The sequence below is a fragment of the Nanorana parkeri genome, unplaced genomic scaffold (assembly GCF_000935625.1).
Source record: "Nanorana parkeri isolate BGI_ZX_2015 unplaced genomic scaffold, ASM93562v1 scaffold81, whole genome shotgun sequence".
NCBI lineage: Eukaryota > Metazoa > Chordata > Amphibia > Anura > Dicroglossidae > Nanorana > Nanorana parkeri.
The window spans coordinates 1,388,262-1,402,696 of record NW_017306349.1 but is presented as its reverse complement, the minus strand read 5'-3'; the positions used below and the strand labels follow the sequence as shown (position 1 = coordinate 1,402,696).

General features: G+C 45.3%; 1 protein-coding gene across 1 annotated transcript in view; it reads right to left on the bottom strand.

The window, feature by feature from the left end:
- The window catches only part of PTGS1 (prostaglandin-endoperoxide synthase 1), a 46,667-nt gene that overhangs the window by 17,954 nt on the left and 14,278 nt on the right, over positions 1 to 14,435 (bottom strand). Inside the window, exons 3-5 of the mRNA XM_018576971.1 lie at positions 13,331 to 13,447; positions 8,883 to 9,023; positions 5,269 to 5,412 (exon numbers count right to left, since the gene is read on the bottom strand). Of these exons, the coding sequence (XP_018432473.1) occupies positions 5,269 to 5,412; positions 8,883 to 9,023; positions 13,331 to 13,447 (402 nt within the window). The remainder of the gene's footprint in view (positions 1 to 5,268; positions 5,413 to 8,882; positions 9,024 to 13,330; positions 13,448 to 14,435) is intronic.

Below are 14,435 nucleotides of genomic sequence, written 5' to 3'. Positions count from 1 at the left end.
GATTATTTAGAGTGTAAAGGTGACACTAGGAGTCTTTTGGACCCCCAGCATCACCTTTAAAGAGTACCTGTCACCACCATCTGCTATCACATGGGGGGCTTGTAAGCCCCCCTATGTGATAGCAAGTAAAGTAAAGTAAAAAAAAGTTTTTAAAATTAAATAAAATTAATGTAAAAATAAGTAAAAACATTTTTTAAAGTCCCCCTCCCCCTGCCAGCACACGCGTCTTCACGTAAACACGCATCGGGTGCGCCTACTTTGGGCTTTGATAAGGAGTTGCGCTAACATCATGCAACATAAAAATTTGCAACTGATGACATTTTATTTTATAGGGTCTCGGCTTTCAGGAAATATATCATGTTTGGGGGGGGTTTAAGTAATTTTCAGGCCTAAAATGTGGAATATAACATGGGTGCAAAAAATGGAAAAAAAAGGTCTGAGTCATGAAGGGGTTAAAGCCGGTTAATGAGAATCACTTTAGGAGTCCTCCGGCAGGATCAGAGTATAGAAGGTTCCTGGAAGTCTAATCCACCTTCTCACTATGTGTACCCGTGTGGGGATTTGATGCAGGATGTGTAGTCATCTGTTCAGTATACAGAGCTCCCACACCTTCCAGCCCTCGGTGGGGAATGTAGAACACAAGTATCTGCAGATTCCTGGGTCAGCGTAGAATCAACAATAAACGAGATAAAACATAATGAATGGTCCGGATTACCGCTGACTTTCTATAACTGCATCACATATTTCTTTAATGAGGTCATGCTCCAACAGCCTGGAAATGGTTTCCAGGTTTGTAGGAAAGAATTAATAGCCCCCCAAAAAGTGAGAAATATGTATGAATGCCGGCTGGTGTCATCGTCTGGATACAGAGACCTCTCCTATTACTCATCCCTAAGTCTAAGTGATGTATACATGAGGAAGCCTTGAGGTACCATCCAGAAATGCACCAGCCCCATGAAAAACTTTATAGTGAAAGATGATATTTTTGTAAAGCCCAATTAACCCCTTTCGATGCCAGGGACTTAGTACTTACTAGCTGTATACACGCTCCGGGGGTTGCTTTAGCAGCCCAAAGTGTGTTTACTTTGCCTTGGATTTCAGGTAGAAGTGATCTACACCCACCTCCCCTGCAGGTGTGGCCACTTGCCCGACTCTCGCTACCATGTATCTCGGGCTCCACTGCCCCTCCTGCGGGCCTGGGATAGCCATGGTGGGTGTTGGCGGGGAGAACAGAGGGGCTTGGTCAACATCCATTGAAAGAACCTGGAAGCAGCGAGGATTTTGTCACTTTGGATTGCCACCCCATCACCTCTATACCTCCCCACCCCCCTGCAGGTGCCACCACTTACCCAATTCTTGCTGCCATAGATCCCAGGCTCCACTGCCCCTCCCGTGGGCCGGAACTGGCCATGGTGGATGTTGGCAAGGAGAACATACTTTCTGCCTTGAAGAAGGGACCCTGTGCGGCCCCGAAAAGTCGTGCCATGGTGGGTGTTGGCGGGGAGAACAGAGGGGCTTGGTCAACATCCATTGAAAGAACCTGGAAGCAGCGAGGATTTTGTCACTTTGGATTGCCACCCCATCACCTCTATACCTCCCCACCCCCCTGCAGGTGCCACCACTTACCCAATTCTTGCTGCCATAGATGCCAGGCTCCACTGCCCCTCCCGTGGACCGGAACTGGCCATGGTGGATGTTGGCAAGGAGAACATACTTTCTGCCTTGAAGAAGGGACCCTGTGCGGCCCCGAAAAGTCGGCTTCTTTATGACGCTTTTTGTCCAATAAAGGGACATTTCTGCTTTCAAGTATCGAGTGCTGGTGACTTTTTGTTTTTTACTCTGTGTTTCCACGGTGCCATCCGTGAATCGAGTCACTTCGAGCACCATCATCCTTTAATTGGCCGGGACTGCTGCGGGGTGTGCGGAGGGCTCTCTCCTATTTTTACATCGGCAAGGAGAACATAGCGGTCAACATCCATTGAATAGAACCCGGAAGCATTGAGGAAGTTGTCACTTCCAGTTTCTGAGCTGCCATTCCCCAGCCCCTGTGGTTTGCTATGTTAACTTATTATGTATTCAAGTTGCATAACAAGTAAGAATATGGCAAGTTTTTTTTTATATTCTGTTTGTGCACACTAGGGAGCGAGACCGCTGCTCACACACAGAGCGCAGCAGTCCGCTACTCCCCTCTGTACAGTATACCGATCAACAATGCTCATGGTACCTGAGCAGGATTGTTGGATGGGGTACTATGGAGGGGGTGTTTGTCTGAATGACGGAGACCTGGACCACTGTGCTCTGTGTGAGAGCAGCAGTCTGACTCTCCAGTGTGCTTCAGTGCGTAACAAGTAAGAAAAAAAAGATGAGCGTTCAATCGGGCTTTATAGCATAAACAATATGCTAAAAATCTGCGGAAGGACTTCGACTCGGCCGATCCGACATCTGGATCGGCAGCTCACTTGCTGCTGTTCGCCCCTATTCCCATAGGGGCCGAACGGCAGTGAGTGAATAGCCGAATGCCCCCAAGCGGCACTCTACTCGGCTATTCTGCTCAATGAAAAGAGGTTTTTTTTTAAAAAGGTTGAAAAAATATTTTTTAAATGTGAATAAATAGTAAAATTAAAAAAGAAAGATTTAAAAAAAGAAAAACAATTGGGCGGAGCTAGCGGTGACAGCTAGCTGCGCCCAACTGTTTTCTATTGATCGGCACCTGCTAGAGTCTTCTAGTAGGTACCGGCCGATGAATAACTGGGCGGAGTCGGCACGGCTGGCTCCACTCAGTTGTTATTGTTTAATGACAGATCAGCGTCCCCCAGGTCATTTGAGGACGCTGATCTGTCATTCAAACTGGGCAGAGCCAGCCATGAGATCACGGCTGGCTCCACCCAGCTGTCATGTGCGGGGCTTACGGCAGGCCGTTCGCCCCACTTTCGCTGTCACTTCGGGTTAGTCGAGCCGAAAGCATATGCCTTCGACTCGGCTGCCTTTGGCTGCTGTACCGGTTGGATATAGTGAATAGCCGGTACAGCAGCCCTTCGGGTCGACCGAACCGAAGGGCTCCGACGGCCGAAGAGACCCGAAGGACTAGCCGAAGCTACGGCTGGATCCTTCGGCTCCTTTGTGACTAACCCCCATAGTTTTCAGACTTGTATTTAGGGAGGGGCTTTGTTACTCTTTAGATACACAGCGAGCTCAGTGGAATTCTTCTTTCATAACATTTTCAATCTAAACATACGTGACTCACGGAAGTGAGCAAGCATTGCACAGACAAGTCTGCCTGACTGGACTACCCACTCACATATAATATAAATTGTTTGACTCATAGGGCATCCATACCTATTCGAGCACTCGCTTAGATTAAGAGCGCCGATACACGTTTTTAAATTGAACAATGGAAGGCAACGTAAAAGCACCCGCTTCAAGATGTGAACATGCCCAAACCTTACCTAATATCTCCAAATACCACGATGTACAATACAACCGTCTTGAAGACAGAGGGATTTACATGACACGCTTCCTAACAAATCCTCAAAACAAAAATTATATCCTTCATTATTGGATTATTGGATCCTTCATTATTGGATTATTGGATCCTTCATTATTGGAACCCTTCCAAAAACTCCTTCTTGCAGCTTGCCCAACTGGCAGCAGCACAGATTAAGCCTAATATTACAGAGGCTCACCATTGCAGTGAATGGAAATAATGTATTTTATGGAGTAGAGCTTGGGGAGGAATGAGAACATATCTATCTGGTTATACTTCCAAATACCTTGCTCCACTAATAGGTTATAGTGCTTTTTTTGGACCCAGTGATGTCACCGCAGGATCTTCTAGAGCTCCTTAGTTGCTGCCATCAGTGGGGAGAGGTCGGTAGAGAGAGCCCCAAGTGTCTTTCAGGGTATGTACGTATGCTAGAATTTAATGTCTCGCCAAGCAACTCTTCAGTCCTTCCTGTCCCCTGGGGACATAATGCATGTGGTACTTTGTCCCGTTTTGACAGTTAGTGTGGATGCTAAGCTAACATGGTCGACAGTAAGCCCCCTCCTGCTGTTCAACCACACTGTTCAGTAGGAGACAAATAGCTAGTTTTGATTGACAGTGCTGGTCTACAGCACCAGGCGCATACCTAAGACAAGTGCTGTGACTACGCATGTAGCGGGAATGGACGTGCCAGTGAGACTGCTGGAAATAAATACACCGACTTGTTACTGGACAGGCTGCATTACACTGGAGGCAGCAGTAGGCAGGCTGCTGGGGTAAGGACTGGACGACACTGTAGGTAATCCATTCCAAAATGCCTTGGAAGGTTCTCATTCATGCAGGTCATGGTATAGCTTGTAGTAGGTCAAATTCAAGTAGACTCGATGTTTTGCAGCTTATCCAATCCACTTGGGAGCTCCCACATGCCATTCGGGTCTCCCAGACCGAATGGCATTCGGGAGCTCCCGATTGAAATCCGAGTCTGGGAGCCATATACATATATTACTAAGGCCTGGTTCACACCTGGGAGTTTTGTAGCGCGTTCGAACGCTCTGCAAAACGCTCAAACACCCAAATCCCATTATTTCCTATGGGTATGGTTCACACATGTATTCACACGTATTACAGGCCGTATGAACGCGCTACAAAACGCGCGTCACGAAACGCGTGACAAACGCGCATATTCGGTACGCCTAGGTGTGAACGCAGCCTAAGGCTGAGGCTCCCAGACCCGAATGGCATTCGGGAGCTCCCAAATGCCATCCGGAAACTCGGATCCCGAATGCCATTCGGGTCTGGGAGCCTCAGCTTTAGTATGATATGTATAGACTGTATATGGCTCCCATGTTGCCGTAACGAAAATTCGTGTTCAGACCCATTCGGAGGCATTAAACCAAAAAACACGTCTGATTGGCCAGAAAAGTCACATGTCCCACTAGGTTCATTTTTGAACGAAATTCGGACGAAACGGAAATTCGGAAGCATTGGGATTTGGAAATTCGGATGTGTCGAAAGAAATCGCACATGTCTACCGAACAGGATGTTTCAAAAGCGGACTGCGTGGTCGTAGAACAGGAGCACACACATCTGCAATGCTTTATGGAACATAGAGGCAACCCTGCATGCAGCATTAAGTGTAAGGAATGGGCGATGCTACCCTTGGGTTACATAATCTGACAAGTTCAACACAAAAAGTTCAGGACCATGCGCCATAACATGTAATGAAGTCATACAGACCATACGAAATGTTAATGCCAGGGGTACTGGACTGGTTTGGAGCTCCTTACCTTTGGTTCCCATTGGCGTAGGACAATCATCGGGCACAGGGGGTAGAACTCTTGTGAAGTAGCTTACATTAGCATATGCTTCCCAGCTAATGTAACCATATGCCGAGTTATAGGTTGGGGGGCTGGGTATCAGATTGGATCGCACTGTAAAAGATTTAAAGAAAACTTCAGTCCAGATAAGAATTCTTAAGAAAAATCAAGTTTAAAGAACTTTTAAGTGAAACGTCAACTCTAACAAAAGGGGTATTTCAACTCTGGGCAGATGCAAGTGGCACCCCATTCCCCATGCTGCTGTCAGGGTGCATCAGTCAGCAACCATAGTGCAGCTTCTGCCCGGACCGCTGCACGCAATGCGCATGCGTACGCGCGAAAAAAACGTCCACACGCATTTCCTTGGCGCCAGGCGGGCTATTTAAAGATGGCTCCTGCATCTGCACTTTGCTGAGAGATCTTCAGCTGTACTCTGCATCTGTGTTCCTGCTCCTGATATTTGTTTGACCCGGGCTTGATTCCTGACTCTGGCTGCTTGCTGACCTCGGCTCATTCCTGACCATTCTTCTGCCTCCTGATTCTGTACCATTCTGCTCGCAAGTGTATGTAGGGTTGCCACCTTTTCTTCAAGAGAAACCCGAACACTCTGGTGACGTGCGGACATTTTTGAGGGAGAATGAGTCGTGGCTTATTCATATGTAAATATCACAGTTGAGACTATTTCCCGCGGGGGGGCCAGTAGCCCCTATCTTCATTTTGGTTGCCCCTGTCTGTATGACACATTGTGTCCAGGTTTCTGCTGCCATGAAACCCGAACACAGCATTCAAAACCCGGACTGTCCGGGTGAAACCTGGACAGGTGGCAACCCTTAGTGTATGACCCGGCCTGTTCCTGACTCTGCTTCTGTCTCCTGCCTATGTACCACGCTGACCGCACGTTACCGATCCGGCTTGTCCCTGACTACGCCTCAGCCTCTCGCACAAGTGTCGTCTGATCTGCCATCGACCACCAGCTGTCTCTGGCGTCCTGTCGGCCGCCTGACTTGGCTTGCGGTAGCGCCGGGCCTGTCTCCAGTGGGGCTCAGACGAGAGCAGCCAGGGAAGGCCTGAAGAACTGAACTCAAAAATTTAGAGGGGTGTCCAAATTTTTTGGGCCATATAGTGTTGGTGTGATGGTTAGTTGTCATCACTGGGATGCATGTAGACAGGACGTGCCTGCAAAGAGGCTGCAGGGTTTGGAGATCCTTAATTTTGCTTCTTTGTGTTCACTAAAGAAACACAAATCTGTAATGTAGGAGAATGAATGGCTTGTAGTAGAGAAAATCAAACCCCAGAACATAAAATGCAACACTTTGCATGTTACCAGACCTCAGATGTGGTGGCCGCATGAGGCTAGATCTACATAGGGGTGGTAAAAACAGGCAGTTATTCTGCTACCGCCACTCAACTGCCTACCTACAAATGAACATGGTGGCCGCTCAGGTCTGTATACATTGCTACGGCCATGATGCTTCATAGAGATTCTCCCTGCAGTATTTTTTTTTGCCACTAGATGGCCAGCATCGTGCAACCCAATTCCTTTGATCCTGGGTCATCCCGGACGAGCCCCCCACCTGTGACTGGACAGTGAAAGGAGAAGCAGCACAGCGATGAGCTTATCTCTCAGTCATTCTGCTCTGTCCTCCTGTTAGCATGCCTCTTGATCTGATCGGCTCCTTGTGCTGCTTCTCCCTCTCACACTCCAGATGTGCTGTACATGGAATTCAAGAGGCTGATGCCAAGTCACATTCAGGTACTTACAGCATAAATCAGGTTACTTCCTCTGGGCCTTGACCCACCCTCAGCTTCTCACTGGACAGTTACAGGAGAAGCAGGACCGGGATGAGCTCATCTCTCAATCACTCTGCTCTCTCTTGGCATCACATGGGCTGATTGACTCCTTGTGCTGCTTCTCCCTCTCGCTCTCCAGCCCTGCTGTACAGGGAATGCAATGGGCCTAGACCCACCCTCAGCTTGTCACTGGACAGTTACAGGGGAAGCAGGACTGTGATGAGCTCATCCCTCAGTCACTCTGCTCTATCTTGGCATCACATTAGCTGATTGACTCCTTGTGCTGCTTCTCCCTCTCGCTCTCCAGCCCTGCTGTACAGGGACTGCAATGGACCTAGACCCACCCTCAGCTTGTCACTGGACAGTTACAGGGGAAGCAGGACTGTGATGAGCTCATCCCTCAGTCACTCTGCTCTATCTTGGCATTACATTAGCTGATTGACTCCTTGTGCTGCTTCTCCCTCTCGCTCTCCAGCCCTGCTGTACAGGGACTGCAATGGGCCTAGAACCACCCTCAGCTTGTCACTGGACAGTTACAGGAGAAGCAGGACCGGGATGAGCTCATCTCTCAGTCACTCTGCTCTATCTTGGCATCACATGGGCTGATTGGCTCCTCGTGCTGCTTCTCCCTCTTGCTCTCCAGCCCTGCTGTACAGGGAATGCAATGGGCCTAGACCCACCCTCAGCTTGTCACTGGACAGTTACAGGGGAAGCAGGACTGTGATGAGCTCATCCCTCAGTCACTCTGCTCTATCTTGGCATCACATTAGCTGATTGACTCCTTGTGCTGCTTCTCCCTCTCGCTCTCCAGCCCTGCTGTACAGGGACTGCAATGGACCTAGACCCACCCTCAGCTTTTCACTGGACAGTTACAGGAGAAGCAGGACCGGGATGAGCTCATCTCTCAGTCACTCTGCTCTATCTTGGCATCACATGGGCCGATTGGCTCTATGTGCTGCTTCTCCCTCTCGCTCTCCAGCCCTGCTGTACAGGGAATGCAATGGGCCTAGACCCCCCCTCAGCTTGTCACTGGACACTTACAGGAGAAGCAGGACCGGGATGAGCTCATCGCTCAGTCACTCTGCTCTATCTTGGCATCACATGGGCCGATTGGCTCCCTGTGCTGCTTCTCCCTCTCGCTCTCCAGCCCTGCTGTACATGGGATGCAAGAGTCTGATACCAGGTCCCATTCAGATACTGACACTGCTTGTATTTCAAAAATACATTTCATGATATTAATCGATTTTGTGTTTTTTTATATCCGTATGATGTTCAGCTTTGATGTTCAGCACAATGTTTTGTGCAGCACGAGATCTTACCTGTCAAAACGAGCCTTACGATTGTATCGCGGATAAAAGTAGCATTTATGATATCCCAAAACCACTTGAAGCGGGTCAAGATGTAGTGAGAAAACGCAGGGCTTGGGCGGATGAATTCACGAATCCTTGACCATAATTCAGCTGCAAGTCAAAGAAAAGAGTGAAATGATGGGGATTTATATCCATGATCAGAGGTACAGTTTATTTGCTATAGATCTTTTATTAAAAATAGTTACATTGATTAGAAGGTTGCAGAGCATCACTGGTTGCTAGGTTACAGGTGGCCCTGGGTTCGGTTCACATGGACATTCACTGCACCCTGTACATGGGATGCAAGAGTCTGATACCAGGTCCCATTCAGATACTGACACTGCTTGTATTTCAAAAATACATTTCATGATATTAATCGATTTTGTGTTTTTTTATATCCGTATGATGTTCAGCTTTAATGTTTTGTGCAGCACGAGATCTTACCTGTCAAAACGAGCCTTACGATTGTATCGCGGATAAAAGTAGCATTTATGATATCCCAAAACCACTTGAAGCGGGTCAAGATGTAGTGAGAAAACGCAGGGCTTGGGCGGATGAATTCACGAATCCTTGACCATAATTCAGCTGCAAGTCAAAGAAAAGAGTGAAATGATGGGGATTTATATCCATGATCAGAGGTACAGTTTATTTGCTATAGATCTTTTATTAAAAATAGTTACATTGATTAGAAGGTTGCTAGGTTACAGGTGGCCCTGGGTTCAGTTCACATGGACATTCACTGCACCTGGATTATTGGCTGGGTTTGGCGAACGCCCATGTGAACCAAGCCCAGGCACATTCGGCTTATCACTGATCACCAGTTGATGTACGGTGGTTGCCATAGGACCCGGCAAGGGGAGGGAGCCACCCTAAAACAGGATATCAGGGACAGTGCTCAGGGGACCAGATGATTCTGGAGGAAGCTAAGAACTTTGCACAGCAAGGAGCAGCAACCATTTGTAAGTGATTTCATCAGCATTTGGAATAGCTTACAAACCTCTTGACTTTAATATGACTTAAGGTTGAGCAGCTCTGCTTAAGGCCCCGTTCCCACTGCATGACTTAAGGTTGAGCAGCTCTGCTTTAGAGTGTGACCCTGTACAGGAAAATTCTTCATAATAACACATTCTTGCAGTACTGGTACCAACCAACTTTTATCTGGTACCAACCAACTATCATCTGGTACCAACCAACTATCATCTGGTACCAACAAACTACCATCTGGTACCAACAAACTTTCATCTGGTACCAACAAACTATAATTTGGTACCAACAAACTATCATCTGGTACCAACAAACTTTCATCTGGTACCAACAAACTATCATCTGGTTCCAACAATCTTCCATCTGGTACCAACAAACTTTTTCATCTGGTTTCACGATATCGCGGGAATTACCGCGCGATAAATCGCTCAATGTGAACGGGGTCTTAGAGTGTGACCCTGTACAGGAAAATTCTTCATAATAACACATTCTTGCAGTACTGGTACCAACCAACGTTTATCTGGTACCAACCAACTATCATCTGGTACCAACAAACGTTCATCTGGCACCAACAAACTACCATCTGGTACCAACAAACTTTCATCTGGTACCAATAAACTTCCATCTGGGACCAACAAACTATCATTTGGTACCAACAAACTTTAATCTGGTTCCAACAAACTTTAATCTGGTTCCAACAAACTATTATATGGTACCAATAAACTTCCATCTGGTTCCAACAAACAGTCAACAAACTACCATCTGGTACCAACAAACTTTCATCTGGTACCAATAAACTTCCATCTGGGACCAACAAACTATCATTTGGTACCAACAAACTTTAATCTGGTTCCAACAAACTTTAATCTGGTTCCAACAAACTATCATCTGGTTCCAACAAACTTCCATCTAGTTCCAACAAACTTTAATCTGGTTCCAACAAACTTAAATCTGGTTCCAACAAACTATCATCTGGTTCCAACAAACTTCCATCAAACAGTCATCTGGCATCAACATACTGTCAGGAACGGGATCTGAAACCAGGGCCTCTGCCTTAGCTGGTGGTGGTTCTACCTGCTGAGCCACCTTAGAACCTTGGATACCAACAAACCATCTGGTACCAACAAACTTTTTAATCTGGTACCAACAAACTTCCATCTGGTTCCAACAAACATTCATCTGGTTCCAACAAACTATTATATGGTACCAACAAACTTCCATCTGGTTCCAACAACCTTCATCTGGTATCAACATACTGTCAGGAACTGGATCTGAAACCAGGGCCCATGCCTTAGCCTTAGGTGGTGGTTCTACCTGCTGAGCCACCATAGAACCTTGGATAGCTCCTTCCCGGACCTCCTGTGTAATCCTCAGGTAAACCTAGTTTCTGCTGAACTCTGAACTCCTTGCTCCTCCCTTGAACTTCCTATTTAAGCCCCGCCTCTGCACTTCCTGTTTGCCAGATTATTGTGCTCCTGCCAATATCTTGCTTCCTTGATCCTCCTGTGATACAATCCGCTCAGACTGTTTACCCGTGTACCGACCTTTGGCTGCTGATTCACCGACTCCTCTCATTGTCTTCCACTTCAGACCTGATACCTTTGGCTGCTGACCTCGGCTTGATCTCTGACTACGCTTCTGCCTGTTCCTCTACTACTACCATCTGCTTGTGTACTGAACTCGGCCTGTTTGACTACGACTTTGTCTGCTGTTTCAGCTACTGGACTCCGAGCCTGATCCAGATCGTGACACATACTTTCACCTGGTACTAAACAACTATCATCTGGTAGCAACAAACTTCCATCTGGTACCAACTTTCATCTGGTGGATGACACCATAAAAACTAAATGGTCACTAAGGACTACTTCCTTGTGTCACTTCCCTACATCCATTCTTTGCATGCATTGTGTGCTGGTACATCTGGTGTTAGACATCCTGGAGTCCCTCCAGTAACAGATATGTTCTCCTTACGGATGTGGAACCCATAAGAATATTTAAGCCTTTGTTGCTGCATATTCACCATGGTCCTATGGCCTGGTGCCCCTCTTGGGTTTCTGTACCTACAACTCGGTTTGAAAAAAGTACATACCAGGGCCATAGCAGGTACAAGACAGCCATGCCCAGCTTAGAATCTTCCAACACCTTCAAAGGAAAACTGAAAGTTTATGATAAAATTAAATTCTGAACGCTGAATATTGTTGATCAGCCATCAAAATTTAATTTGTTTTTGTTTCAGTTTTCCTTGAAGGTGTCGGAAGGTCCGGTGCCTATATGCTCCGTTATCTCTGCATTCTGGAATGACAGATACATAAACAGTGGCAGGCAGATGTGTTTCTTCAATACCTACTAAACATCAAGTGTTTAAACTGACTGACAGAAGAGATTTAATGGAGGTGACTGAGAGGTCAGGTGAAGCAATTGCTGATTACTCTTTGGGGTTTTATTACACGAACATGGAAACTCAGCTCCTGAAATAAGGTATTCCAGCAATGCTCCAATCCAAGGCTGTGTATTACCCGCTGTATAGGAAAACATGAGTGTGTTGTTGGTTTTCCCGTGGGCCACACGCAGCTCTCCCTCTCTCTTTTTATGGCCTTTGGACATTCTCCAATGCAGAAGGAGAGAGAGAGAGAAACAGAGAGGGGAAAAAAGAGAGGAGACAGAGACAGAAAGAAAAAAAGAGGAGAGAGAGACAGAAAGAAAAAAAAGAGGAGAGAGAGACAGAAAGAAAAAAGAGAGGAGAGAGAGACAGAAATAAATAAAAGAGGAGAGAGAGACAGAAGGAAAAAAGAGGAGAGAGAGAGACAGAGAGAGAGAGACAGAAAGAAAAAAAAGAGGAAAGAGAGACAGAGAGAAAAAAGAGAGGAAAGAGAGGCAGAAAGAAAAAAGAGAGGAGAGAGAGACAGAAAGAAATAAAAGAGGAGAGAGAGACAGAAGGAAAAAAGAGAGGAGAGAGAGAGACAGAAAGAAATAAAAGAGGAGAGAGAGGCAGAAGGAAAAAAGAGAGGAGACAGAGACAGAAAGAAAAAAAAGAGGAAAGAGAGACAGAGAGAAAAAAGAGAGGAGACAGAGACAGAAAGAAAAAAAGAGGAAAGAGAGACAGAGAGAAAAAAGAGAGGAAAGAGAGGCAGAAAGAAAAAAGAGAGGAGAGAGAGACAGAAAGAAAAAAAGAGGAAAGAGAGACAGAGAGAAAAAAGAGAGGAAAGAGAGGCAGAAAGAAAAAAGAGAGGAGAGACAGAAAGAAAAAAGAGAGGAGAGAGAGAGATAGAAAGAAAAAAGAGAGGAGAGAGAGACAGAAGGAAAAAAGAGAGGAGAGAGATACAGAAAGAAAAATTAGAGGAGAGAGAGACAGAGAGAGAAAATGAGGAGAGAGAGAGACAGAAGGAAAAAAAAGAGGAGAGAGAGAAAAAGAGGAGAGAGAGAGTTGAAGGGGTGAGGGAGAGAAGAGAGAGATAGTGAAGGGGAGAGGGAAGAGAGAGAGAAAGAAGGGAGAGGGAAGAGAGAGACTGTTCTTTTCCCTTGGCTACATTCAGCCGTCTCAGTTTTTATGGCTCTTGGACATTTTGTCTCGGTGTATTTTCTCATGCGCACGGGATGTAACTGTTCTCATTATGATTATTTTTACTCACTAAGTTTTCCTGATATTATATTTTTTTATGACGGTTTATAGATAAAAAAAAGTTCACAATAGTTAGCAGAAAATCTGACGGGGGTCCAAACATGAAAGTGTTCTATTGTCTAAGCCGTGTCCTGTGTGTTCTGAATAGAGCGCCCCCGTTCTCTGACCCTGCATGGCACGGCACTTTTCTAGCTGTCCTTTCCAAAGCTGCCGAGTGTCTGAGAGAGCGGGCATTCCATGACAGGAAACGGCTGTTTGGTACGATAAAGACGCCTGCGTCATAGCTTACGGATGGTGCAGTTTCTCCCGTAGTACCCGGTGCGAGTGCAGTCACATTCGTATTTGTCCAGGTCGAATCTCACGCACACACCTTTGTGCTGGCATGGGAAGTAGCAGCATGGGTTCACTGAAACGAGAAAAGAACCTGATGAGTGTTGGACTTTATAATATATAACAGTCTTTTTTTTTAAGTTTAACTCCGGTCACAAAAACTTTCATTTAAATATATTCCTCAATAACCACAAAGGATATAAATCCACTTTATGTGCATCAAATGCCTTTAAATACAGCGGTGACATCATCACTGTGCTGTACATAGCCTGTGCAGAGCTGTGGGAGGGACCCAGCAGACCCCCACCCACTACAGGAAACTGCAGGAAATGGCGGAGACAAGAATTGACAGGTTCAATAAAGAGAACCTGTCACCTCCAAATGCTATCCCACAGGGGCTTATTAGCTCCTGTGTGATAGCAATAAAGTTAGGTAAAAAAAATGATAACAAATAATTAAATAAATAAATTGGAAAAAAAAAGAAAAGTAAAAGACAATAATAAATAATAATTCAATTTAAAAAAGTGATTAAAAAGTAAAAAATTATAAGGAAAAAAATCATATAAAGAGGGAAAAATAATAAGCTAAAAAAAATCATTAAAAAAAGGAAAAGATAAGATAAATAAAACATTTAAAAAGTAAAAAAGATAAATAAAAATTTCAAAAGTGATAACATAGGGAAAAATCATATAAAAAGGAAAAAGTAATAAGCTAAAAAAATCATGAAAAAAGTAAAAGATAACAATAAATAATAATTACATTTAAAAAAAGTGATTTAAAAAGTAAAAAATTATAAGGAAAAAAATCATATAAAGAGGGAAAAATAATAAGCTAAAAAAAATCATTAAAAAAAGGAAAAGATAAGATAAATAAAACATTTAAAAAGTAAAAAAGATAAATAAAAATTTCAAAAGTGATAACAAAGTAAAAAAATAATATAAAGAAACGATAAAAAAATAAAATAACACTAACCCTGCTGCCCCCTCCATCCGGTTGCCATTCTCCATGTGGTGGGGGATTGGCGGGGAGGGGCGCATTGAGGAACATGACCCAGCAGGGAAAGG